The 27,998-nt window shown below is 38.1% G+C and overlaps 1 protein-coding gene across 14 annotated transcripts; it reads right to left on the bottom strand.

Annotated features, from left to right (window-relative positions):
* Nucleotides 1-690: 690 nt before the first annotated feature.
* Nucleotides 691-27,349, bottom strand: celf1 (cugbp, Elav-like family member 1). 14 transcript variants are annotated; one of them, XM_047580178.1, is made up of 15 exons: nt 27,164-27,349; nt 24,076-24,204; nt 17,049-17,236; nt 15,000-15,082; nt 14,400-14,448; nt 13,626-13,787; nt 12,578-12,657; nt 12,234-12,395; nt 12,043-12,112; nt 11,725-11,847; nt 10,270-10,386; nt 9,469-9,654; nt 7,671-7,814; nt 6,896-7,068; nt 691-3,516 (listed from the first exon to the last, which is right to left on the bottom strand). In XM_047580178.1, exons 2-14 carry the CDS (start codon nt 24,177-24,179, stop codon nt 6,941-6,943), a joined length of 1,596 nt encoding a protein of 531 aa, XP_047436134.1. In that variant the 5' UTR covers nt 24,180-24,204; nt 27,164-27,349; the 3' UTR covers nt 691-3,516; nt 6,896-6,940. The 14 variants fall into 14 exon arrangements, with proteins under 14 accessions (XP_047436134.1, XP_047436133.1, XP_047436136.1 ...); XM_047580177.1 differs by having other exon boundaries at nt 691-7,068; XM_047580180.1 differs by having other exon boundaries at nt 691-7,068; nt 10,270-10,383.
* Nucleotides 27,350-27,998: the final 649 nt, after the last annotated feature.

The raw sequence follows: 27,998 nt of genomic DNA, 5'->3' as shown, positions 1-27,998 counted from the left end.
GCTTAAGTGTGGGCTATACACTAAACCAAGACTGGCTTCTATATTTTTATTTATGCCTTATTTATACCCTGCCTTATTAAATTGTCCTACCCAAGGATCCAGTGAGTCCACTGTGTTGTCTTTAGGATCTTGTCACACCTGAGTGGCCTAAAGGATAAGGCACTGGCCTCCTAAGCCAGGGATTGTGGGTTTGAGTATCATCTGGGGTGCTTTCTAGTAGAGTAGCGCAGCAGAAGTGTGCTGGGCCCATAACCCAGAGGTCGATGGATCGAAGCTAGGCTTTTAATTCAGATTAAAGTATCCACTGTATCTTGATTCCCAGGGGAATAAAAAACTGAACCAAAACTTCAAATTTACTGGTATAGTTGAACTTTTAACATCTTAAGCTCATAGACTTTTTACATGATCCAGAAAGGACGTACTTTATGCCAGTGAAGAGTTTGGGAAGATGGTATGATGCAAGTCTTAATGATAAAGTGCAGTTTGAAGAGCTGAGGCAGGAAATGATTCAAGGCATTTCAAGCATAGACCGGTCAGGGCTCCCAGGAAAGTGTTTGCTTTTTGGCTTGTTGCCCTGGCTAACTGCGACAGTGAAGAGGTTCCTCTTTCAAAGATAGAAAAACTAGGAAGGATGATTAATCCATCTATCAGGAAATGCCTCAGTTAAAGAAACACAAAAAAAAGATGTGATGGTTTTTCAAACATTTTATTTTTACAGAAACCGAACAATCAACCAAGCGATAGGGATCACACAGTCAGTAAACAGAAATGACAGCTGGACTGCACTGCAGCTTCATTTGGGACAGAAAGCAAAGATCCAAATCTCAAAAACAATCCAAACACTGGAGACACAGGTCCAACCCAAAGAAAAAAAAAATAAATAAAAATAAAAAATAAACAACCAACAAGGGGTTAGTTCTAGTGATTCAGCAATGTCTGGTTTTAAACCACAACAAGGTAATACTCAAAAAATCCATTTAACTCAGTGATAAAGGGCACCTACACAGAAATACTTAGAAAGGCTTCACCAGTTCACACTCTGCCCATTTGAGCAGAGTTTGGTCAGGTTTTTCACCTTGAAACAATTTATGTCACAGTATTGAGAAGGATGGCTGCTGGTTGCAAAACACAACATATAGTTACCAAAAAATGAAACATGGTCACTCAAGTTACACCTGGAAGAAATACTATGCAAACCTGTTACATCATCTCAATACTTTTTGCTCCAGCTTTTGTTCCAGCTTCACAGCAGGGAACATAGACGTCTGCTTCACCTGGCATTAGCAATAAAGTTATACTTGTTTATTACAAACCAGATCCTCTTCGTGATGATTTGACGCTCCAAATTACAGGACAGCTGTGGCTCACTAGTTAGAGACTACATGGCTATTTAAATAGCAGGGCAATTATCAATTAAAGCACAACTGAAAAGTGACAATAAAAGTCCTTTAGATGTTTTTATTCATCAACACAACCACTGTCTGATATCACCTCCATGCCTACTATTGTTCAACTTGTAGCAGTCAAAGACAAGCTAAGAAATGCCATTCAAAGAAAAGTTCAATTTTGAAGTTTTTAATATATTCCATATAAATGTGGCTAAAAAATTATTGTGACCAAAAGATGTAAGGGATGGGGCATATTCCACTGTAACATTAAACGTGTAATGAGGAAACTGTTACAGTGATCTTGCATCTTTGTCTGTCTAGTCAAATAAAGCCTGACCAATACACTGGCTCGCTCTACGTTAGATATTATATCAGAAACATGGGACAAACAGTGAGTTGGATTTTTTTCCATACAGCGTGTTACTAACTGCAGTAACTTTGCTGCTCTTTTTGTCTGGTGTCTTTTCTGCCCAAAATAAACTTGAAATGAGACTCTCTGTTTGTGCTGCACGTTATAAATTGAGAAACTGCAGCCAGGAGTGTGTAGGAGGTAGCACCGGATCAAATGTGTAACTACAAACCTCAACTTTTCTGGGACTCCTAAATATTACAACTTTGGCTTAATTACCATCATCACTGAAAAGGTGACAGTGACATTAAGTTAACGGGAGCATTCCTTCTTAACAATGGTGTCTGGTCTGTTTAATTTAAATGACATAACATGGTGGCTAAAGCTTAGCCTCTTTGGCATCTACGTTATTAATAAAGTCCACCAAATGTGTGTGGGTCCATAAATGCACCGATGTCAAAATTATTCCTTTAAGTTTCCCCCTCAAACAAGACTCATGTGAAATATGAACAAATGAAAAATAATAATCTCCATCCGTTTCATATTGAACTGTAGTCTATGAATGAATTTCAGTTTTAATACTCCGCTACCCTGCCTTGAACTAAGTGATTTTGTGGATTGCAGTAGCACTTCACAGACAGTGTAAAAAAAAACTAAACTTCACACTAACAACTGAATTTACTGGAGAGAACCATGAGCTGAGTAAAATAAAGTTTTACTGAAGTTTTACTGAGTTTTACTGAATGGTTCCACTGGTCAGAGGAACAGACTCCAAATGAGTGTGGGTCAGTAGGGTCTCTGATTATCTTCAAGAAATACACTCAAACGCAATACTCACCAGTTTCAGAGTAAGCCACTTGTGTTGGATACTGGTTTGCTAACACACTAAACTAATTTTGCAACCAGCTGACATGAATTCTTCAGTAAAGCCTGTTGTATATGATGCCACACCACCAACCCCTGTTTCCATCATTAGTCTGACCAGGAAAGCAAGTCCAATAAAAAGGGGGATAGTGATTGTGCAAAACATTTGGCACAAGTTTATTAATTAATTTTAACTTAACACAAACTAGATCACATTTTGCCAAGAAGTTCAGTGCAGATATAAAAAAACACAACATGCATACTAAATATACTGTGACAAAAGACTCTCCTGTGGATTCTGAGAGCAGAACAGCATCATGTTCTTTGAGCCAACAGGCTCAAGTAAAAACTGATTTGTACACTGATAGCAAATGTTACCTCCTCCCAAGGATTGGCCCTTTGCCAGCCTAGCATTAAAGTACAATGTCCAACAACATGAGATCTCCAACTTGCTTGAAATTTGTTTAACTTATGAGAGACACACACACACCAGCACTCACACACGTTACCTAAAGATAGATCTGCTGCTCTCCCACAACAATACAACAAAACCAGAGGATTAGGGCACTGGAAGGACTGCTCCACAATACAGTAGATAAAAACAAAGTTAGACTTGATTCAAAGGGATTTTTCAGAAGTCTAGTGGTTACATCAGTCAGTTCTAGAAAAATAGATTTTCTCTTTTGCTTGAAATAGTTTTAATGTAACTCTGAAATGTGCTCAGTGGCAGCCTTTCTAGTGCCCGCGTTGGCAGCACACAGGACATATGGGAAACAACAAAACAAAACCTCCTGGTAATCAATGCCAAACACAAGGTCAAATGTGAAATTGGAAGCATCAGAGAAGCGCAGAAGACAAGGACTGGACGATGAACTGTGACGCCACATCAACATGCTAGGGCAAACAGGAAGAGATCTAGAAAAAACAAAAAGAAAAACACAACAGGGAGACACACCTGGGTTAAACAGCAATGGAACACAGACAGGAGAGAGAAACCAAGAATGAGCATTTTTGCGTGGGGGATACTACAGTCTAAACACTGAACAGTGAGGACAAGCCACATGCTAATGGAAATTGGAGTAGATGGCACACACACACACACACACACACACACACACACACACACACACACACACACACACAGACAACCTAAACACAATGCTAGCACATAATCAGTGACAACATGCAGGTGAACAACAGGCCTACAGGGTTTTGGAAAAGCAGCAACAGTCTAGTAGAGTATCTAAAATCTAAAAAACACTGGGACAATTACTGTTTTGATCCTGATTTGTTGTAACCAGTAACTGACTGTATATTATACTATTAAATAAAGATGTAAAAACTCCATAGTGCATAGCTACTTCATCTGCCTGTGAAAGAATCTTTGTGCAAATCTCACTTTTTCTGTTATGTGTGAAAATCTGCATCTCTCTTTTAAATAGTGTAGTCTCATCCTGACATTGTTATTGTTTCTTTAGTCCAGATGAACTCCACTTTTGCAAGCTTAAAACTGAATACTAGTTGAGACTTGATGGTTGGTGGTTAATATTCTGAGGTTACAGTCACATGTTTTTCTCTTGATCATAGACAAGATAGTCATTAACTTACTTAAGAGTTACTTTCCAGTCTTCCAAATGACCCAAATGTGCTCCGTTTTTGTTGCCAGATTGTTTGCTGTGTTCAAGTTTTCCTGTGGAGCCGCCTACACACTGTATGTAGTCAAATCTCGGTTCATTTAAAAGAAAGCACAAGAAAAGGCAACTGGACCTTTCTATTCCCCACCTTCACAGATGTCTCCACCACAGTGTACTTTAATGCACAATGTTGAAATTTAGCAGCCATCCACCTAATTTATTTTCTATTCTTGTTTTTGGGCACTAAGGGCAAACTTTCACACACAGATCTTTCAGTTTTTTATGTAAACTTTCAAAAAAAAAAAAAAAAATATATATATATATATATAAAATCAAAGTAAAAACATCTCACTGAGATTTGGCACTTTGTAGTATCTATTATTTAACTTTACAGCACTCAGCCGGAAGAAGTCAAAAATTGCCCATGAAGTAAATCCTCCTACTGTGAATAAAGGCAGTTTTTCTTTTGTCTTTAAAGTGTGTCTTCATATATTACAAGACCACAAGTTCCTGACTCATTTGGATTTTGTAAAGAATGCCTTTGCATTCAATATATCAAGCACAAAGGTAGCATAACATTATGTAAACAAAATAATATTACACAATACACAGTGACCTTCAATTTCTTTTTTGATGAAAGACCATTTAGCAATGGGAAACTGTACATACTCATATCACACTGTTGTATGTGACTGTACAGCAGGAAAATCAATCTTTGGATTTGGACCTGTAATCACTGTTTAAATTATGTCCAATATTAGAAATAGCATAGGGTTGCTCACTATTTGGCCTGGAGCATGAGACAGTAATTATTAATTCATACAGAAAGACCAGACCGACAGGCACATATTAAAACTCACTTCTATAATAAGCTGTGCCCCCTATGTTTTTGGAATTTTTTTGCGATTTATTTAGATGAAGGCATGTATGACAGAGTCTGTAGTGGCACTCAAGGATCCTACATACACAGGCTGACTGGTAGTAAACATCACCCAAAGGAAGCAACACTTAACAGGAGTAAAGGGGACACACACCAGGAGATTCAATGGAGCTGCAGACTTCACATTTTTCTTTCAAAGTAATTTCAATTCAGATAAATAATTTAGGCAATAAATAGCTCCCCAACACACAGGGGCAGTATAAAACCTATATAAAAATAGAAAAAGCATAATAGTTTAAATATACATCTCAACATTTGTCTTGCTTCCTAGCTCTATATAAAAAACATGATTTCCTGGATGCCAAAGCAACAGCCAGGTTTGTCTTTGCAATTTGATATAAATTCTCCAATAACAGCAGATCTTCAGTGCGAGACATAGTGGTGTAGATGAGCTAGCTACTAACTAGTGGAAAAGTAGCTGAGGATTTGTTGATGGATTCTTACAATATGCCTTAATTCAGAGGCAAACTAAAACCATAAAAAGTATTGATATAAAGCAACAGACAAGACTGATGGGGGAGTGGAATAAGCCTACGAAGTTTGGTTTTATTGCCAGAGGTTACCGTATTTCTGAACGACAGCTAACAGTTTGGCTTCACAGCCCACACCAGCCTGCCCTTTGACCTGTCATTCAAGAAGAAAGTCTAGAAATGTATTTTATTTCAACAGAATTCCAAATGATCTTATTGATGACCAGATAAAGAAAAGCACAAGAAATGTGTCCACTGCTTGACGGAAGTATAATATTCACGTCATACAGAATTCCAAACAAACCATATGCAAATGCCACCCACCCACGGCCACTTAATTAGTGTTAGCCATGCAACAGCTGCTCCACCCAGACTACAAACCAAACACAATCACACATTAATGAAACGCCATTAGATTTAGCTCAGAAACAAGGTGACACTGGTGACATAACAATCTGTGGACAACAGCCGTTCCCTATCACGGAAATAATGGGAGGATGTGAGTTAGTGGCTTAAGCTAACCTCACTGACTTAAACTCTGATTTGAAAAACCAGAGAACAGAAAAAAAGATGTCCATGGCACAAAGAGGCGTCTTAACTATCACAAACACAACCACACATTTTACAAATACAATATATGTCTAAATGCCATTCACATGCTTTGATGGAGCTCTGCCTTTTAAACAATCTGAGCTTCTGTACGTTACTTTGTGTCCAATCTAATTAAGGTATCTATCAAATCAATGGTCCATATCATGAGATGACACACAGACCTCATTCAGAAGTAGTGGAAATCATGCATGCAGGATTTGTGAAGACTTCAATGAATGAATGAATTGGGTTTCCAAATCAAACCTAAATGTGTTTTTCAGCTGCTTTGATCAGCTTTTTGCTGAGTCTGGGTGGTGGAGCAGAAAGTGAACAGGAAGTGAGAACAGCGGTTTTGGCACCTCATGGTCAACGTGCAAAATATCTTAACAATCAACTCATATTTGTATCAACTACCACAGCAAACTGACACCATTTAACTTAAATTAAAATACACCTGTTTCTCTTATTTGTTAAAAGGAAAACAAAGTGCATAAACCACAAAAAACACAGGGAGAATCCAGTCTATACTGAAAACTCTTGCATGTGTCTCTTTGACTGGCCATGTTATAATGACCAGGAGAGGCAGTGCAGCAGCCCTGTAATGCACAGACATGTGTCTGAGTGGACCAGTCTCAGCTGGTTATTCATACTCCACTTACCATAACACCACCCTGCCTAACTAAGTCTGCAGTGCCTCAGCACCTTCAGTAGGGCTTGCTGTCATTCTTTGAGCGCTTCAGCTGCACCTTCAGTCTTTTCATACCGATCTGGAAACCATTCATTGACTGGATGGCTGCCTGTGATGACACAGGGTTGTCGTAGCTCACAAAGCCTGGAGTGGAAAAAAGAAACACTCAAATAGTTAAAAGACAGATTTGCCATATGGTAAAAAGAATGACTGCAAATGGCTGCACCTTGCTTACAGCATTTTAAGTAATGGACAAAATATCCTTTACTCAAAGTGCATTTACTTTTCTCACAGATGGGTACAAATAATATGTATAAGTATCTGTGGGATGATCCACAAAGGCCCCTCCCCTCAACCTATAGGGCCCAAAGACCCCACTAACATCATTCTGTTACCAGACACCACAGGACACCCTCAGAAGACTCATGTCCATTCACTGATGAGTCACAACTGTTTTGGAGGCACAGGGGAGACCGACACAATATCAGGTCATAATGTTATGCTTGATCACTGTATTCTTACTTGGCTGAAAATACACAAGACTTCTTCCAGGATTATACCCCTTTTCAAAAACATCCAGGGTGAAATACATGATCCAGAGTCTTTATACAGAACTGATTTACACATTTATTTTTATATTATATAATGAAACATCCACACATAACAACATATTGATGTAATAGTCATGTGAGTCATTACTAAGTTTCCTGTTGGTATATTTTAACTTGTGGTTAGCATGAACTCACCAAAACACTTGCTGAGGTTTGTCTGTTTGTCAATGAAGACTTTTGCAGAGATGACATTTCCAAACGGCATAAACATCTGGAGCAGATCCTGGTCTCCAAACTCCTGGGGCAGGTGGTAGATGAACAAGTTTGCGCCTTCTGGACCTGTGAATGAATGAATTTGTTTTACCAACTATACAAATATTAAACAGTGATATTCTGGCTTTTCATTTATTTTTATCTTTCTACCAAATGACACCTGTACTGGCACTTCACTGCTAAACAAGACAGTGTTTATATTAAGAAAAAATTAACATTACATCATACAGGTGGAGTGGAGTGGCCTTATCTGAGGAGTGTGGCTAACATTAACACATGGACAGGGACAAGCCTTCTGTTATGGACTTGAACTTGTTTTAAAGAGGAGCTGTTGACATGATGATCTGAGGCCATGTCAGAGAGAAGGTGTGACATCTTACCGGTGCTGCGTCTGTTGCTGGCTGATGCAGCAGATTTAAAACAAGACGGAATCCTTAGCAGAAGGTAAGATTAAAACACGGCATATACATCTCTAACACCCAAGTAAAAGAAAGGTATTGCAATGTATACCTCATGTTGTTAGCAACCAAAGACCACATTAAATCATCTGTAAACTTTCATTTCAACTGGATACCAAACTCTGTGGTATTCTTAAAACAGTGTTGAAAGGTAATCATTATTTATTATGATTTTTTTTTTTAAATATAAAAACATTGTTTTATTTTTTGTCTGAAAAGTGTACCTGGGGATAACAACCTGAGGTATAATGACCAGTTTTCTAAATAAAATAAAATAAAGGATGATGGATGAATGTATACAGGGCTATGCTATGCAAAGCTATGTTGGTATTGTTATCAGACAGACACACAGGCTAAATATAGATATAGTGATAAAGAATTACTATCTTGCATGTCAATAAAACAACAGTATGATGAACATAGGTGGGACTCCTATTTATCTACTGCGATAACACTGCTCCTGCAAATGCAAAGTAGTATTTTAGGGCACATGTACAACTAGGGGGGGTCAAAAGATGTCACAGACCTACACCCTCCTGGAAAATACTGGTATTCAGCAGCTTTGACCCTGATGAAAGAATTAATAGTTTCTAAAGTCATATGGTTGATCTAACTGGATTTTGACTATTTAGAATCAAATCTCCCTCCATTAAAAAATTACGGGATATACTCTCTGTGACATCTGTGAGCCTTTATCTGTGATGTGGCATGGGCAACATGCATGTTGACACAATCACAAGCAAGCAACTGACTAGTCACAACTATGCTTACCATTATGGGATTGAAAGGTATGAATATGGTCTTAGTAAAGAATAGAATATATAAATGTATTATTTTTTATGTGTATGCATACATTATTAAAATAATTTAATACACAAAGTATGACATAATTATTTTTGTGGTTTTGTTCTGGTTGTACCCTGATTTTATTACAATCTAGCAACCTGTGAACTATGAGATAAAATCACCTATGAGTAGAACACATTTTCATCATTTGAAACAGCAAGAGGTAAAGTTTGCTTTTATCTGCAACCTATAGTGGCCTAATATTATTAATAGCATTATTCTAAAATCACATTCAATCCTGCAAACTGCAGTTGTCAGAACTGAAGAAAGACACCGTTCACCAGATAATCAAACAATGGATCTCTGTACAATAGGTTTCCCTCAAAAAAAGAAATTCTATGACCGTCTGTGGTGGCTATGACAACTTTCTACCACATGTCATCTCCTGTCTTCTACTCCCAGCCTATGGAACCCACCTTCCTTTTGGCTGCCTGCGGCTGAGACGTTCTGCTGGGACAGCAGGCTCTGGTTGTAAAGGCTGGGGAGTGTAGCAGCAGCATACTGCTGGATGCCTGAGTAGGCCTGGCTCAGTGCTTCCATTGTATTTCCTGAGCCATTAGATAGTCCTCCAGAACCAAGGCTGCCATTCAGCGCTGCCATACCTGCATCAGGTAAAAGAAAAGAGACAAAATAGCTCACAAAGTAATACTGAGAAAAGAAGAATCAGAGGACAACTTGATTTACCTCCTGGCATACGAGAAACTGAGAAAACTATACAAGGTAAGCATTGAATCAGAATCACTTTATTGATCCCAGGGGGAAATTACTTTTCGTTACAGCAGCTCCTACTCAAAGGCAATAACAATAAGTAAGAGAATGTTAAAAAATATAAGAAATATATATATATATATGTCTGTGTGTGTGTACAATTTTATAGGTTATATGTACTAGTATATGACATGAAGTGAACATGAGTTATTGCACATTATCAGGTCTGAACAAAGTATTGTAACGAACAAGTTTTACACAGTGACTGGGTTTTAATTTTAGTACAGTAAATGTGCATGAAGCCCCTGCAACTATAGCATTGCACTGAAAAACCAAATCAACGCTGATCACCTAGTTTACAAATACTGTGAAGAAAGCTCTATTTGGATTATTGCTGTTGCACAGATAGAAAACAACAAACCAAGAGCAGAAATAAGTTGACATTATGACAAATTCTGAAAACAAATCGACACATGCAAGTTTGTGTAGATAACAAATGCAGTTGTTACCTGCAAGGGAACCCATGTTGAGTCCAGCTCCAGCGCTAGCAGCCAGTGATTGCAGGGCCCCCAAAGAAGCCATGGGGTTCACTGAAGAGTTGCTGCTGGACGTGGGAGAGGAGCCTGCTGGGGAGACATGTCCTATTAGTTTAGTCAAAGGTAATAAAAAAAGACATCAAAAATATAAAATAGTGTCAAGACTAAAAGAATAAAGATCTTGTTGTGACAACAACTTTGCAGATCCTTGGTATTCTCTCAAACAGCATAATCATATGCTGTTCCCACATATACTATATATGTTGGCTGCCTTTTCTTCACTCTGCAGTGGATCTACTATCAAACCATTTCAGCTGGGTTTAGGGGTGTGATTGTGGCAATGAGGCTATCTAATGCACTATATCACTCTCCCTCTGAGCCTGGAGGTGCACTGTATCACTCAGTGCGTTTACATGCACATGAAAAAAACAATTATTGCCTTAATCGGATTACAACAGGAGAACTTAAGAGCATGTAAACACGTTACTCTGATTAAAATCGGAGTTCTCATTATCCGATTGAGACACCCAGATAATGTGATTGCGCATGCTCCACAACCACTGCCCAGGAACAAAAACATCAAAGAAAGTCAGTCGTAGAAGAAGAAGAAGAAGAAGAAGAAGAAGATAAATGGATCCGCTAGAAGAATCGACTGAGGGATCTGAGTGCGGATCTTACCTGCAACCAGAGGTAACGAGAACACTACATACGAGATTAAAAAATGTACTATTATCTGTCTGGTTGTTGTTTGAAATGTTGTCTGCCGCATGAACAACTCTTGTTTATTATATGACTCAACAGGTCAACTGGTCAACTGGCTGTATTTACGTGGTATTATCCCGCGGAAAAGATACGTATCGTCACCTAGTGTGCAAGAGGAGAACAGTTATTCGATTTTCTTGCACTACATGTAAACTGGGACAAGGACTGTAGTCAGAAAGTCGAATTTTGAGCATAGGTCGATTAAGCTCTGCATGTAAACACACCGACTGATCAGTGGAAAACAAATGGTGACAAACACACTACTGTACAGCACCAGCACCACATGAAAGAGTATCTCTACTTTTATGTTGGGTGATGATGTAAAGCTGTTGTGTCTGGGGAGAATAAAATCTAGAAAACAAACTACGATGGGTGGATGGAAGCCAGATAATAGTAGATCTATTTCGCTGCAGACATCTCCATTAGTCATTAGGGAAAGCATGGCTGTATAAAGAATATCTGTATTCCCCTGCTGCAGGGGATGTTTTCCCCATTGTGTGAAGTCAAGTCTGCAGAGAAATAGTTTTACTGTTTATGTGTTACTTTCTAGTTTACATTTAAATGATACAGTCAATGATTGGAACATGTTGTACAGATGTTTAATAACATGTGTGGAGTCATGTGAATGGCACAATATGCGATCAGTGCTGTAATCAGAATTTTTACCTGAGCTTGTTAGTGCACTGAGGGGGCTACTGGATGTCGTCATGGCACTGGAAGCCGTAGGTGTGGCCTGGGTAGCAGTTGCTGCTGCTGCTAAAGCAGCCAAGTTCTGCATGGCATTAAGACCTGAGAAACAAATGCATAGTCAAATTACATTACATTTACAATTACATAAAGACAGTATGTCAGGACATTTTCTCTTTTAGAGTGTTCCAGCATAGAAGACTGATGTTAGCCTGAACAGAATTCCAACCTCAAATGCAGAGGGATGATTTGAACCCAGAGGATATGTCAGAAATACAGAACTGAGTGCATATCTACCTGAAACAGGGTGCAGGTTGTTCAGTGCATTCCCTGTAGAGGCTGACTGTTGCAGCAACTGTAAGTAAAGCTAAGGCCAGAGAAAGAATAAGGAAGTGACGGTTAACTTTAAACTTTATGAAATTGATTGTCAAAAGGCTAATTATTACATTGTGGATAAGCACACAGATGCTCTCCAAACACACACTCACTGCAAGGTACTGTGGACCGAGACTGTTGAGTCCAGTGAGATTCCCCCACATGGAAGCAGCACTGAGCTGCTGCATCTGTTGCTGCAGCTGTTGGGCCATGCGCTTCTGCTCCTTGTCTTTCTGAGTGTCGGCAAACTTCACTACGATGGGTGATGAACAGCCCTAAACACAGACAAAAGAATATCAGTGCACTGTGACACTTTCTGGCAATAAATACCAAGCAATATATTATTGTAACTTAAGTTCAGTTCAGTTAAAATGAACCTGAACTGAACATGTTATTTATCAAGTTTGAAATCAAGGCTATACACAGCATCACAATTTGTTTTTAGTTAGAAATTCACCTCCATAGTCTGGGACTGATGCATTGACTTGATGGCTGACTGGGCCATTTGTCTAGCTGTGAATGTCACAAACGCACAACCTGAAAGAGAAAGCTATGCAATAAGAAATGATTCTTTCACAGTCCAATAGAATTAATAAATAATTCAGAGTGAATACAAAAAAGGATTATGATTGGCAAACATCAAACTATAATTGGGAAAGTAGTTTGAAGATAATGTCATACTAGATACCGTGACATAACCGACCTCCACCATCATTAAGTCATATTATTTTGTCAAACATTTTGCACAGACCCAATGATTATATATAATGATGGCCAACACTCAAGCTCTTTCTGACTGAACTCTCTGAAAAAACAACACAAGAAAATTTACAATAGCTGGCAACCTTTTATGGTCTATTCTGTCAAATGAAAGGGGCCGGGCAAAGTTATGGTCCCTTTAGCTCTTGGAACATAAATTAATAAGAAAGGCTCCTATGAATGTCTGAGAACCGATTTGCTTGGTTGCTGTTTAGCCAGACAGAACCTACGTATAGTCCATCAGCTTTTAACCTTCTTCCATTTCACTATTACTAAGGTCATTTAGCTGACAGCTTAAAAATGGCTAGCCTTCCAGAGTTTTACTGTGGAGCAAGTGATGCCCTCCTGTTTAAGAACTGAAACCTGTGTACATTAAGTATTCATTCTCCTTCTCCAGACCTCATGGGGGAGAGTTGGGTGCGTGGATCTGTATAACTACTAGCTTCTTTTTTGGTCTCAACCTTAATGAAAATGCCTTCATAGTACATACCCATAACTATGGCTATTTTATTCTACATATACTGCCCTCAGACGTCATCATATGAACCCAGAACTGTATTTATACTTTATTCACTGTAATGCTGTGTCGTTTCTTGTTTAGTGTTCTTCTTATAGCCTGGACCTACTAACTTTTGCTACTGCATACATCAAATCTTCTTGTAAACTTAAACAGTAGAAAACAGCAGACAACAATGAAACTATCCATTCAATGCTCTCTTCTAAGAATGTTCATTATGAAGCCATACCACGGCTCAGTCCATCAGGGCCTCGAAGTATCCGACACTCCTCTATCTGTCCATATGGCGAAAACATCAGTCGGATGTCATTCTCGTTACACTTCTTGGAGATCATTCCAATAAACAGCTTTCTGTCCTCCACTGCTGTATTTAACACAACATTAAACAGACCTGCATTGTGTTAAGATACATGACGTTTTACAAAATTCAGCAAGCGTACATATATACCCATGTTTCTTTCGCAGCTTATAATGTCACCATAGAGACAGAAGGTAAATTTAGGACAATATGTTCCAACAGCAGAAATTCGTGATGCCTTAAGTACAGGTTCACATTTTTAGTCTTTCTAAAAACTTTCTTAAAATAAGCCAGTTACACATGAGCTTTAACACAAACTTTTGATGGTTAGCCATAATAATTCACTGTGCCTGTACTGGTTAACTTCCTGCAATAAAGCGAGTGTAATGGGAGCAATAAAAGATTTTTTTTTTTTTTTTTGAAAAAAGAATTTCCACATTTTTGACATTGACATATTTGACACATAGGCAAATTTACATAATCAAAGTCATCAATGACGTTAATGAGTCACTGCAGCCCTAGTGTTAATCAACACATATTGTACCATAGCCATCCACCAAATATGTCATTAAGTCTCAGATTCCCACACACATCACACTGGCATTTTAACAGTGTCGTCACATTACTATTAGCAAGGTAATTAACACAAAGTTTTATGCAAGTAGCCAAGGACAAGGAATACCAAAAATGCTAGAAAATCCTTACCATTGTTTTTCTCACTATCAGCTGGCTTCATCTGGATTGGGTGATGCATCTAAACAAGGCAACAAATAACAGATCAGAGCTTGTAACTGAAATATTGAGTGAATCTTGAGACATTTTTTATTGTTCAAACTAGATGAATAAAATGTAACTGTGTTGAATTGAACTCAATAGTTACACATATTCATATGCACATTTGCACAGGTACAGTCATGTGTATGTGAAGCAGTGGCCTAACTACTCTCTTCACTCTTACAACAAATTCAGACCACTGTTCTATGCAATATACCCTCTACAGCAAGACTTCTTCCATACACTGTCCTTTTCAAAACCCCTGACAACATTTCATACATGGGCTTTGACTAGACCATCCTATAACCTGATCTTAGTGTGCTTAGGACCAGCATCTACATGAACGGTTAAACTGAGGACATCAGCACTTGCTGACATGGCACATTTCAATAAATGTGTTCAACTCTAAAATCAAATCAAGCTCTAGACTGAAACTGTAACGACCTCTGGTACAGTTTCACATGGGCAAGAAAAGAAGTTCAATATAATTCAGTTTGCACTGAAAGGGCAGATTAGAAGACTGTCACCTACCCCTGGTAGAATCTTCATGTTGTGCAGGGCATTCTGTGCTTCTAAGGCTGATTTTCGAGTGTAGTACGTTATAAAACAGCAGCCTGCCAGGAAAAGAAAAGACAAAGATGCCTTAAACAGCTGATTTAGTGACTAGATTTGGTGTGTATTTTCTATGGCAAGACAAAAACATTAATATGGCAACACAAAGGAACAAAACTATAACAATTAGACACTGCCTTTCACGTTCACATCCCGTGGAAAAAAGTTTTCGGACACCTTTAAAATTTTACACAATCTTTAATATTATCAGGAAATATTTGCAGAATCTTATTTTGTGTTTCAAACATGTGGCTGCATTAAACAGACAAATGAATACAAAAGATTTAGTTTTTTGTTTATTGTTTACAAGAAAAATTAACAAAACTAAATTCTTCACAATTTCAATGTATCAGTTCACAACATTGCTGGTCTCAAAGTAAACAATGTGTTCAAAGCTGAATGCAAAATAAATAAACCGAACCAAATGGAAACATCTGGAACAATTCTTACAAGGGAAATTTAAAGCCTTATTGGAAACACAGAAGAAACAGTGCGGACGCTGTCACCAAATTTACATTCAAACTGTGGTTTAATACAGTAAGACAGTGCGAACTGGACAAAGAGCTTGTCTGCTTTGGCAGATTGCCCATGATCGATGTTTCACCCCGGTTCTCTTGACCAGAAGTTTAAACAATGGATTCCAAGTGGGATAACAGTAATTAAATGAAATAACTAAGATCATTACATATATCTGCAAATAAAGGACTTTCATGACAAAGACTTAAAATACAAAGTGAATGTTGATAAAAATGGGATAATTAGGACTATAAGTGGAACCTACAATTCAAACAAATATAGAATAATATCTACAATATATGGAGAGGAGATACCTCATATGTAAAACTGAAATGGGAAAGAGAAGTAAGTGTGAATATTTCTGAAGATGACTGACTACATATTTAGAGAACACAACAGTTCAATGTGCCATCACACAGAGAGATGACCAACACCAGCAGCACTCACGCCTCCCCAAACCATGATACAGCCTCCACCATTTCTGACAGTAGGTAGTGTACATGCTGGAGATAATGCTTTGTCTGGCCTTCTGCGTACCCTCAAACCAGTTTGGTCCAGCACCTGCTGCTAAAGCTCCTGTTTGGCGGTTTTCCCTACACATGCGGTTTATCTTCCAAGCTGTTGGTTCATCTGTATTTCTGTGAATTCTATCCAACTGCTGAACGACTGCATCTGCAAATGTGCTGGCTTTATATAGTACTTTTAATAAAAAGCACAGCCTTCCTTAGTGGATCACTGGTACCAGAATGGCCCAATAGTCAAAATTTCTTATGTATTTATATGAAACCAATGAATTTTAAGTTTGTAATACCATTTTTTAGGATTTGCTTAGAATTTTGTGTGAGACTATAATAAAAGAAACTGCACTTGAAGACCTAAGAGTGATTCTTAATGCAATATTTGACATATATGCCCCAGCTGGACATTCACTAACTGTTTGGTGAAACATGAAAGGAGAAGGTAATGTGACTGAGGGACTTAGCCTTCATTCAACACACTGCACTCAACGGCATCAGATATGCATACCTTGACATCTTACAGCCTAAAACTGCCCTGTCTGTCTTTCTATATAGTGCAGTAAATTACCTGTAGGTAATGTTATGAGAGGATCAAGTCTTTGCTGATTTTTGTTATAGACATCAACTATGTTGATGTGATTTTTTCATACAACTGTATGTAAAGACTATGGAAGCTGGCTCTTAATGTCATCTACAAGATTCAGTAATTGATGAAACAGAGATAATACCATATTAGCCATTTCTTTTCATCTACAAAATATATTTTTTATTAAAATAAATAAAAAATGAATAAATAATAATTACAAAATTTTAAATAATAATAAAAAAAAGATTTAGAGAGCATGTACCAAGTTTAAAACAAATACTAGATTGTGTTATATGTAAATGACATACAAAACATTATGTTCCCATGTGTTTGTTACTACACACTGACCTTTACTCTGTGGTGGATTCTGGCTGCGGTCTCGGAGGACATTAATCTCATAGACTGCTCCATAAGGCTCAAACAGCTCACGGAGCTGCTCCTCAGACCAGGACCGTGGAATCTGTCCCACAAACATCTTAATGGCATCAACATCTGGCTGGTCGGGGTGGTCCAGAGACCCATTCATCTTCTTCCCACTATAAAGACAAATACAAGTGGATTAGATGGAGGACAGAAACAAACTAAAGTGTAACCAGTCAGCAGGATTTATAATGTTGGTCAGCCACATGACATAATAAACCACCAAACAATAAATCACATGTTCTACTGATGAGTTCTGACAACATATATACAGAACTTGGGTTGTCAATCGGGTCAAATGCAATTAATTGCATCCATAGTGAATTTACGATTAATCAAATTAAATTCATGTTTAATCCTTGTATGAACATGCACACAAATACACACAAATATCCTTGTTTTATGAAAATATGTTTGCAGAAGTCCAAAAGACTGACAAATACACCCTGAAAATGCTCCAGAATTAACTCAAAGGTACTGCATGTAAAAAATAATTAAACAAAATGCTGCATATACATTGCAAACTATCCAGTATGGTCTGCCTTAGGTGAAGTAAAGGAAGGCAATATGCATCAGCTGTATTTGAAACTCAACATACTCTGGTGGTAACTCAACTCAGATCAACCGATAAAAGGAAACTGTTGAGAAAACTGTGTGGCAGGACTTTGAAGCTGAATTCACCAAACTATATATATTTTTAAATCCATTACTGGTCAGGAAGGTTTGTTTCTGCTTGATATCCACAACATCAGCATCACTTTTTGATGCCAAAAGACCACTGAAAAGTCACAAATACTTAGTGTAAAGAAGAGAAAGATCCACTGTCCAACAAAGCATGCGGACTTCAAGTAATCACTGTCAAATTCAAAACTGTGCAGTTCACATCAGGGTATAGGTTTCACAGTTTTGACCCCAGTTCACATTGTGAATTGTGCTGCACTGCCAAAAATCATACCATAAAAAAGTAATTTCCTTTTTTTCTATGATTACAAAACAGAAAGATATCACGCTTAAGGTAATTTTTTTAAATGACAAAATAAATGATCTTGTCTTTCGGTCGAAACAGTAAAAACTATGTTTCTGTATATAACTGGATAGTTCTACAACCAATCAAAGTCATTTTATTGTCAAGAAATTCAACTCCACAGTGCTCAGATGATGTGTATGTCTACATCTGTGTTACTTTCTGTCAATCTGATGGGCCAGGCAGATCTCTGAAGGAGAATAATCAGTTCCAAACAGAGGGGTTCAAGACTAACTGGGGAAAATAAATAGGGGGTGAGGAAGATGGTCTGCTTTCCAGGCTAGATATTATCTGTTAAGCTTGCCACAAACCACATAACATTTTATAACTGCAATGTTTCATTGAAGAGGGGCATTTATCAACGACCCCAAGTTACATTTGAGACACTATTTCAGCTGCCACAGCATTCAGTTTGAAGTGAAGCGTCGGGTGCTGAGGGTATTTGTGCTAATAATCAGGAGTCTTCCTCTCCGAGTCTACCTAAGTATGCAAATGTCTTAAAACACAAACACAAGTGATTGATCAAATCACTTAAAATTTCACTGACGACAACAAAGATGTAAAAATGACCATAAATCCTACCCATGGCACAGATATACACATGTCACAGTGACGGATGAAAGTCAATTAAAAACATTGGCCCATGACTGGAACTCTCTGAACTTGTGCAACATAATACCAAGGACACTAAATGACACTCTGGGCATCACTGTGCAACACCATAGGTCTGAGATGCACCAACTACATAAGTGTCTCCAAGCACACCTGCTGTTTTGGTTCAAGTAGTGCAATGAAGTATAGAATAGTGAACTTGCAGGATGTCAACTGATTTCTCATGTGAGGTAAATGTCAATGTCTTTCTTTGACGTTTGTTAAGATTTTATATAGGAAAATATATGAAAATGATTGAAGTTTGAAGTTAACCAAGCCTTGTGCTAGTTATCTAGACTAAAGGCTTAGAAAAATAGCAGCTACCATCATATATACTGTGAAATTCATGTGTGCATGTCATTTATGTCCATGTAGATAGTTAAATTTAAATGACACGTAACTGTGCCTCAGTTACTACTAAGTTATTATACTTCTGGGTATTTTTCTGAGTAATTTCAACCTTTTAACAGCAATGGATGAACACGGGAGACTGAGGGGAACGGAAACACAGCTCTGTCACTGATGAAATAATTGGGTTACAAAGCATTTACAGACACATTTAAGATATAAAGTAAGTATATTTAAAGTAAGTAGATGCTGGGATATTTAAGTGAGGCCGTCTTAAATATTGAGAGATGTTGGCGATAACATTTAGAGCCATGTTAATGGTAAAAATAAGAGATTAATTTCAGCATAGCACATCCGCCTCACAGGGTTACACTGTAGAATCTTCCCTCCCTTGTATCAAACATGGTGGCCATGATTTGAGTTGGACAGACTCTCTAATATACGCTCTGTATTACACAGTATCAGAGTACCCTCTAGTGAGCAAAATGTGGAATAACAATTCTTAAGTGTTTAAATAGTTTTAGGGTTGAAACTGAATTTTTAAAAATAAAGCATGATGTGCACACTGTTATTTTGATAATTCATAACATTTGATCTGAAAAGGTCCAATGCATCTTGATGGAAGTGCTTCCAGCAGCCACACATGCCAAAACTTGCCTGTGAGTGATGGTTATTGGGTCTTTGCAAACAGGAATGACACATTTGATTTCTGTAGATGCGATACAACCACAGCAAAACCAGTCATTGGCCATGCATAATTGCACTCCGAGAGTACAGACTGCAAAAAACACACATCAGCCTGCCTAAATAGCACCGTTTCTTTTTATCCAGTCCTCAAATCACTCACAGTTAAGATAAGTGACAGCTGATGTGCAACCAGCAAAGCTCCTTTTCAACAGCAAAATGACTGGAGGAAGTAGAGATATTAAGTGTGTTACTTTGACTTAGCAAATGCTTTGACGCCATGGTTCCAAACAAAGCTAATGGTCGAAATTATATGCACATTTGCCCTCAATACAAGCCCTTTGGAGACTTGGAAAATATCTTTTAGTATACATGTGGGTTGGGAGAGTATTGAGTATGAGTTGAGTTTGATAAACAGTCAATATTAATATCAACTAGTTGTTTTAACTGGTCCTTTGCTCTCTGAGCAATTTGTCTTGTAGGGCCTTTTGGCACTAGCAGAACACACAGGTGTAATAGGGCTGGATGACATATCAGTTTTTTTTTTAAAACTACATATATGATGAAGGGGTATCATTTACAAGGATATAGGCAGACTGTGCTATAAAGAGCAGTACGAAGAGTGAGTTCAACTGCACACTGCAACCCAAACAGGAAGGGCCCCCAGCATCATCCTGCCCTGAAACAAACCATGGTGCAAAACTCAAACCCTGACGCTGCGCCCAATGAAAGAAAGAGTGAGGGAGGTGAATATTACTAAAGCAGTGACCTATCCTATCACATCGCCAAAGACATGGCCCTTATCTCAACTATGGAACTACACGACTTAATACATATCGACATCAGTGACAAAGAGACTTTTTCAAAGAACTGAACTTTTGTTATTTTTGCTGTCTTTTCTGCTGTTATGCAGAGAAAGAGTAGTCTTCGTCTGTTTTATTTTCATTGCATTCAAAGGGCATTTTAAATATGACAAAAACGTATATACAAGTGTCTTAATAAGAGTGTCTGCTGATAAGTGTAGCTTTGATTAGGAACTATCTTTGTTATTATGTAATGGAAAAAAAATATTAAGAAATATATATTGCCTTTGAACTAAAGAATAGCAAGATATGACTTTTGGTCCACATCGTCCACCCTAAATGAGGGGTAGAAGGAGGAGAGACTGTCTACTACATGCTCAATCAGAACATTCTTCTGGAAATATGTTAGCCAATATAGCTTTGGCAGCTGTTAATCTACCTGAGTGACAGGCCTAAGTAAAGTAGATGTGTGATAAACACTGTTTGATAATGAATTACATTAACTATGCCCTAATCACTAAGAGTTCATTCACAATGTTGGATGTGGATCCCCCAAAACTGAATACTAACTGAATCACTTTGTTTACACCACAAATACTAAATGCAGTATCCAGTGTTCTATACATTCTTAATACACTGGAGTGCTATGAACTCATGAGGAACAGAAAATGGTTTTGTAGTCATTGCATTCAATTACCACTGACAGGCGTGGTACAGGATGCAAGTGATCCCATTCTGACCTAAAAGCTTTGGGTTTAGGCTTTGACTAAATAAAAAGTCAATTGTACATATTAAACACATATTACTGACTTACTCACTACATACTTTTCACCAGGAGTCTTTTAGAAAGGCTGAACCACAGAGACAACACACGTAAGAGGCCCTTCTCATTCAGGCCTTTCACCCTCACACTACAGCACAGTTGCACTTGGTGTACCAATGGTACAAGACATCAAATTAAAGAATTCATTTACAGACCAGCTCATTCTAGCTGATTTCAGAGCAACCTTGCCAAACATAAAATAAAAAAAGTTGTCTGGAAGGAGATACTTACACAGGACTGGAATTCAAAGAGCAATGGTCCACCATCATCTCAGGGAGAAAATCCAGCTTAAAAGAAGCCATGCTGACAAAATCTGGATATTTTTCTTTCTTCTTCTTTTAACACAGTGAAGCCAAACTTACACAGTGATCAGATGTCAGTGGTAAAGTCCAGATTGTCCCTGGCGATTGGTATAATAAGGCAACAGTGCGCAAAACACGGAGGAAAACCAGCTTGCCAAAAAAAAAAAACAAAAAAAAACAATCCACATGGAAAACCTGTCCACTGGAACACAAATACAAAATACTCAACCTGGCAAAGGAAACACCTTCGTTTCAGATGGAAGAGGCGCACAAATGACAGACAAAAAGTGACAGGCCTTCAGGTTGGCTTTCCGGGTTCTAGGACTGGGACTGAACACGGCATGGGGATCATGGAGACAGAGGGATGCTGGGATAACTGGGGCCAGAGAGAGTAATGGCCATTTGGGACCACCACAATCAAAGTGCTGATGATCCACGGCCTTTGTGAACATTTCTCCTAGGCCAGCAGATCTGGTTGCAGCGTCAGATAAACAGGGTGTCAGATTGATGGTGATAAGGCCCAGTGGGCAGAGGGAATGAAAGAGGGAGTGAATAGTATTCCCCAGCCAGTAGCTAATCCCTGGACTAGCCACACCAGGGGCTAACAATTAGGTTCCGGCCTGAGGGGGGCTGTGTTTGCCCTGTTGTCCTGCATGCTGCACTGGTTTGTGTGTGGTTAGTGTGTGTAAAAACAGAAGTGAGCCCATTTCTAATTGGCCTTTGTGCAGTCCACAGTGCACACACAAACTGACATGCACACAGATACCTACACATGATTACAGATGAGCTCCCGGGATATTTGTAAGATAACACTAAGCACGTTTTTTGTCAACTTGTCAACAAGGTTTTGTTTGTTAGAAAAACCTTGCAAACTAAAAACTGAAAAGAGACATGAATCACTGTGATTAGCTCAGCTGTTTCAAAACTGTGACACAAGTCATGACCAAGAGTGAATTCATTAAGTGCCACACTGTCCAGTTTATATGCAAAAAAAAAAAGTAGGAGTCTGAGTTACAGCCAATATCATATATGCTTTGTGAACACTAAATTGCAAACAGTTTATCATTAAATAAAAAGTCCATGAAGAAGAGATCAACGCATTGACAATCAACTTAAATTACGTACCCACTAATGGCAGACTTTCAGCAAGTGCACAGAGTAAGAGTGTGTATCAACACTGAAAACACAGCCTTCTTGTTAGAATGAGGCATGTTCAAACTGTCACACTGCTTACAATCCATGTGAGGCCCACATGGTGGCCGACCAATTCAAGCACACTTCGCGAGGAGAAAACTTGCCATGCAACATGGCCACTTAACATGGCATAACATCCTGCAGAAATGTTCTAGATGGAACTTGCGCTCTTAATTTTGATCTTCAGGTGCCAGTAGATGGATAACGTGGACTATATAGCATATTAAATTTGGGAAGTGAAGTCACAAACCAAATGCACACTGAATGGTTCAGGACAAGAACTGTAACATCCTTACAACATTAAGTGAGCCATAATAGTGCCACATCATATACTGAAAAATAAAAGAGTATTTAAGGTTGTTCTCATACATGTGTCAAGCTTCAATATGGCATCACACGCAAATCAAAGCACTATGTGGTATCAGTCAAGCTTTACCTTGTATTTCCCTAAACTCTGGTGAAAACTGAAAAAGTCTTTTTATGATTAACCAAGTTGAATGTTGGAACAACTACATTTTATGTGTTTACAATGTGGCAAATGTGCAGGATAACCACTAGTAGTTCCTGTTCAAATGTGGAAACCCAAACAAATTTGGATTTGATCCACCTCTCACTATATGTGAATATATATACATGTCAACATGTCCTTCAGTATGATTTTGACCTAAAGACCCAAAACAATGGACAAAAGGCAATGCATTTCACTAAACTCTATCTACAAGTTAGTTTCCTAAACTTCACATGTTTATGAGTGTTGCACTATACTGTACATATGCATATGCGTATTACATGCGTTACATAATACTTCTCTATACTGACATATCTGATATGAAAGTAATTCAAACATCTTTTCATCATATAATACACATAATTCTTATACTTTACATGATTTACATGATACTACCATCTGAGAAAACTTTGAATGCCCTGTATGTTTTTATTTACATTTGCAGTTAGGCCAAACTGTACTATAGCGTAGATGTACTTTCTTTGTTGATACTTTTGCAATGGTGGACTGATTGCATGAAAAGACATATGGTTGACGTGTTCAGTGGATTACTGGGTATTGAGTTCTATTGTTTCCAACACTGTGATCAGAGTTCAGAATGGGATGAAGGCTGCTTACCCCCCTAGTGCCAAGTTGGAGACTTCCGAGGTAGGGAGGGGGAGTGTGGGCTGTCCAGTCTGCTCTGGAGACACATACAGGGTTTCAGGGTCGAGGCTATCCATCCAGGGCCTAAAGATACTACAACCGCTAACAGATAAAAACACAAGACCCACAACACACCAGAACATGACACACAAAACAATTACAAACACATCACAAATATTTACACATTTACAAATACACTACGAATGAATAACAAATACTTAGACATTTAACAAGACACTCGACGCAGTAAACACACTCACCACATGCACGAATAAGCTACAGCTAAGTTTAAGTGGAGAGCAGAGAATTTGACATCAACATCCAAGACATACACGTCTAATAAAGTCAGATCTTGGGATTGTATCACAAATAAGTATCCATTCTCGCATGGGTCTGTGGCTGGTTGGATTTAGTCACAACGTCACAAGCTGTGATGACATGCTGTCCAATACTGCCTTAAAGTAAGAAACAGTGACACAAGACCCAGAAAAACAACAAAGACATCCTGTCCACCTATATCGCTGCGCACTTTATATTGGTATTTATATTGTATTTGTATTTTATCTTATTTTGTTTGTAATTTTATTACACTGTCCTGAGCCGTGTGCAATGAAATTTCATTCTGTATACACCTTGTGCATACAAAATGACAATAAAGTCTGTCTAAATTTAAATCTAAAGGCTTTCAACTAGTATAACAGTATGAGGCTTTAACTGTGTTATTGTGTCATTTGATTTGATTTTTGGTTTAAACTGTATTAGAATTAGCATTTCTGCTGCCAACTGGCTAATGATCACCCCTAAATTTATTAAAATCTACTTCATGGTAGAAAGTGATGGACAAAATATGAAATCATGAACTGACTTTCATCTATTTTGAATATCAAAAAAGGCCTGTTTTATTTTTCATTTTAGGAGACAGGAAGTGGTTATTATCAAGCATAACGGCCTTTGAGTACAGTTGTCACTGTTTACAATAACAGCAATTTCAAGTAACTTTCAAATACAATCATTAAACTATAGGATAGATTTTACAACAACACTTACCCATTCATTATTTATTCCCTGAAAAAGCTCTGTTAGAACTACGAACTACATTACCGTGAAGTTTACGAGCAATCCAAAGGTTAGTGAAAACAACTTATTTCATTTATCTCATAGTATCATCATAGTGATACAAAGACATTTTTCAAAAAAAAGTTTTTAAAACAGGTTTTAAATATAGCTACATGTGTGTGTGTGTGTGTGTGTGTAATATAACCACATAACTGTACAACATGGTGATGCCTACTTATTTTTTTGATTGTTTTTAAATAAACAAAATTACAGTGAACACTGGTAATCTTGCCATTGTTACATATAATGAACTAAACATTCTAGGTGACAAACCAGTGAAACATCTGGTAAACCCACAACAGGCCACAACTTTTAGCCAAAACGAGACAACCTCTAATCACATCTAAAACCTGGCTTGGTGTGCTAGTGTGTACAGGGTAAACTGAGCTTTCCCAAAACAATGCCATAAGCCGACCTAGTGAGAGTCAGAATTACATTTAAGAAGGATACGTTAGTTCACCTCTTACTTTCTCTGTGATGATTCATGTTAAAAGCCAGTTAGAAATAGAATACAAATGCAGTGCTGCTTAAAACCTTTGCACACTTCAGAATTTTTTGCAAAAACATTATTTCAAACATCAGTGGACTTTCCTAGACATTAAGCAGACGTTTCCTAGATAGCTAATTTTCCAGAATAATACGCAAGTATAACATTTCAGATTCATCTGTTTGATGATACTGATGATGGGCTGTCTGTCAAATCTCAGGACGTCTGTGAAAATCCATTGATCTTCTAAATAATTTCTATGCAGAAATGTAGAAAATGCTGAATGGTACAAATACTAGAGGTCTAAATATATGAGCACAGTAGACTTAACCACCACAGCACATTCAGAGATTTGACGTCCAAAACAGAAAAATAATAAACCAAACTATAAATATGGGTGAATTTAACACAATAGGGGTGCCCAGAGAGAGTACGAGGAGACAGGAGCGTCATACAGTGTCACCAAGCAAAGTAACCTGTGTCTGTATGAGCCACTGGAAGGTGTTGCATGACACTGGTTGCTTTCTAGAATCACAAAGTTTCAGTATACCAGATTGGGGTACTGCACCCCACACCCTACTGTTATTGTTGTTCTTTTTAAAAACATGGCAACCATAAAATAATAATCTGGTAACAAATGCTGTGTGTTGGAGATGCTCACCCCAAACAAATCTCAAGACAACCTATATACCCCACACAGTGGGATTTGCACAACTCATAAAGCTTTCCTGACATCGATTATTGCATGTTTAAATTCAGGTGAATGTGAGCATGACTAACATTAAATACACATGAGCTTTAAAAAAAACTTCATATGGAAAAAAGGACTTGCCATTACTATGTAAAATGCCCCAAGGTGGCCTACCTTATTTGGCACTGTACAAATAACATTCAGTTTAACTGACTTACAGACTTTTCACTTGGCAGTATGCATGACATGTGCTTTAAGTCCATTGAATCAGTCAAAGTGGTCAAGTGCCTTTTTGATATCAACGTTAATTTGACAGGTAGGAGTGACAGCACCAACTTCCGTGTTTGGTGACATCACGTGCGTGCCCACTTTCTGGGATATATGTGTGTGTGTGTGTGTGTGTGTGTGTCTCTCTCTCTATATATAGATATGTATACGTATACATACATATATATTACCTACAGACCTTTATCTGCGTAGAGGGAACGCCCCATAGTTGCGCCGCTACACAACATCCGAAACAGGCATAACAGCTCACTTACACTAACCAACTCTATTATGAAGAAATTTTATCAAAGTACTCCTGTTATGTTGTCGAACTATCGCTCAACCCAAAAAAGTAGACTGTACAACAGCTCTGGCGGTGAGTAGCTGCAGCTAAATGACCAGGACAACATCGCTCAGAGAGCTTCGGTGCAGCTGGGGTGTTGTGTTAACATTAGCTTGCTACACTAGCGTCTCATAACTTCAAATGATGAACAACTTACCGGTGTTTCTTACGCCACTGTTAAATGGACTTGTGCTTAAAAACAAAATGTCGTTTTGGGTGATTGCTAATAATGTAGCGTTATTTCTGCTGTGCCACCGGGAGAGCAGGCTGTCAACTACATATGTGAAGAAGTTGTTATCTGTCACTTTAGAGGTTGAGCTAGCAGCAGCCGCCGTGTAAAATGGCCCCCTAGTCTATCCTGCTGAATCGTTCCCACTCCGCAACTGAAGAGGGGCCGAGTGGGTGGAGGGGGGGTGATGAGCCATCATATAAGTGCGATATTTCCTCAAAGTTATATTTAGATAGCTTTAGGTAGAATTCAGAGTTTAAATGGAAAACCTTTTCTTTAGCAGAGGTCTTTAGTATTTGTTGCTTTTGGAAACGTTGTAAAAGTGCACGTGACAGTTCCCTTATTTGAGGTGTAACGTGGTACGGTCCGCAGACAGTAACCCTATCAGGGACTATCATTTCCTACTTCTCTACAAGCTCCAAGTTTTTTGTTATTATTATTAATAAATATTGTTTTGTTTTTTTTAAATTCATTTTATGCAAAATCGCTTAGGTTTTATTTCTGTTTCCAGTAAGTTCGGAAACTACTCCCACTACAATACTGAACAAAAGAAGCATGAAATCCCATTACACTACAATGAACTATAGGGTGCAAATTATCTTCACGTTTTCAGAAACAAACAAACAAAATATTTTGATTTAAAAATAAGTTAACAATATGACACAAAGCCTTTGCATGACTTCATATTAAAGGCTGTAACATCTCAGGGCTAATCACAGAGTGTGTCACAAAGTAAATCTGAGAGTAAAATGGATTAGATTGC

Source organism: Mugil cephalus, chromosome 3, assembly GCF_022458985.1.
Source record: "Mugil cephalus isolate CIBA_MC_2020 chromosome 3, CIBA_Mcephalus_1.1, whole genome shotgun sequence".
Lineage (NCBI taxonomy): Eukaryota > Metazoa > Chordata > Actinopteri > Mugiliformes > Mugilidae > Mugil > Mugil cephalus.
This window is presented reverse-complemented; position numbering and strand designations above follow the sequence as displayed.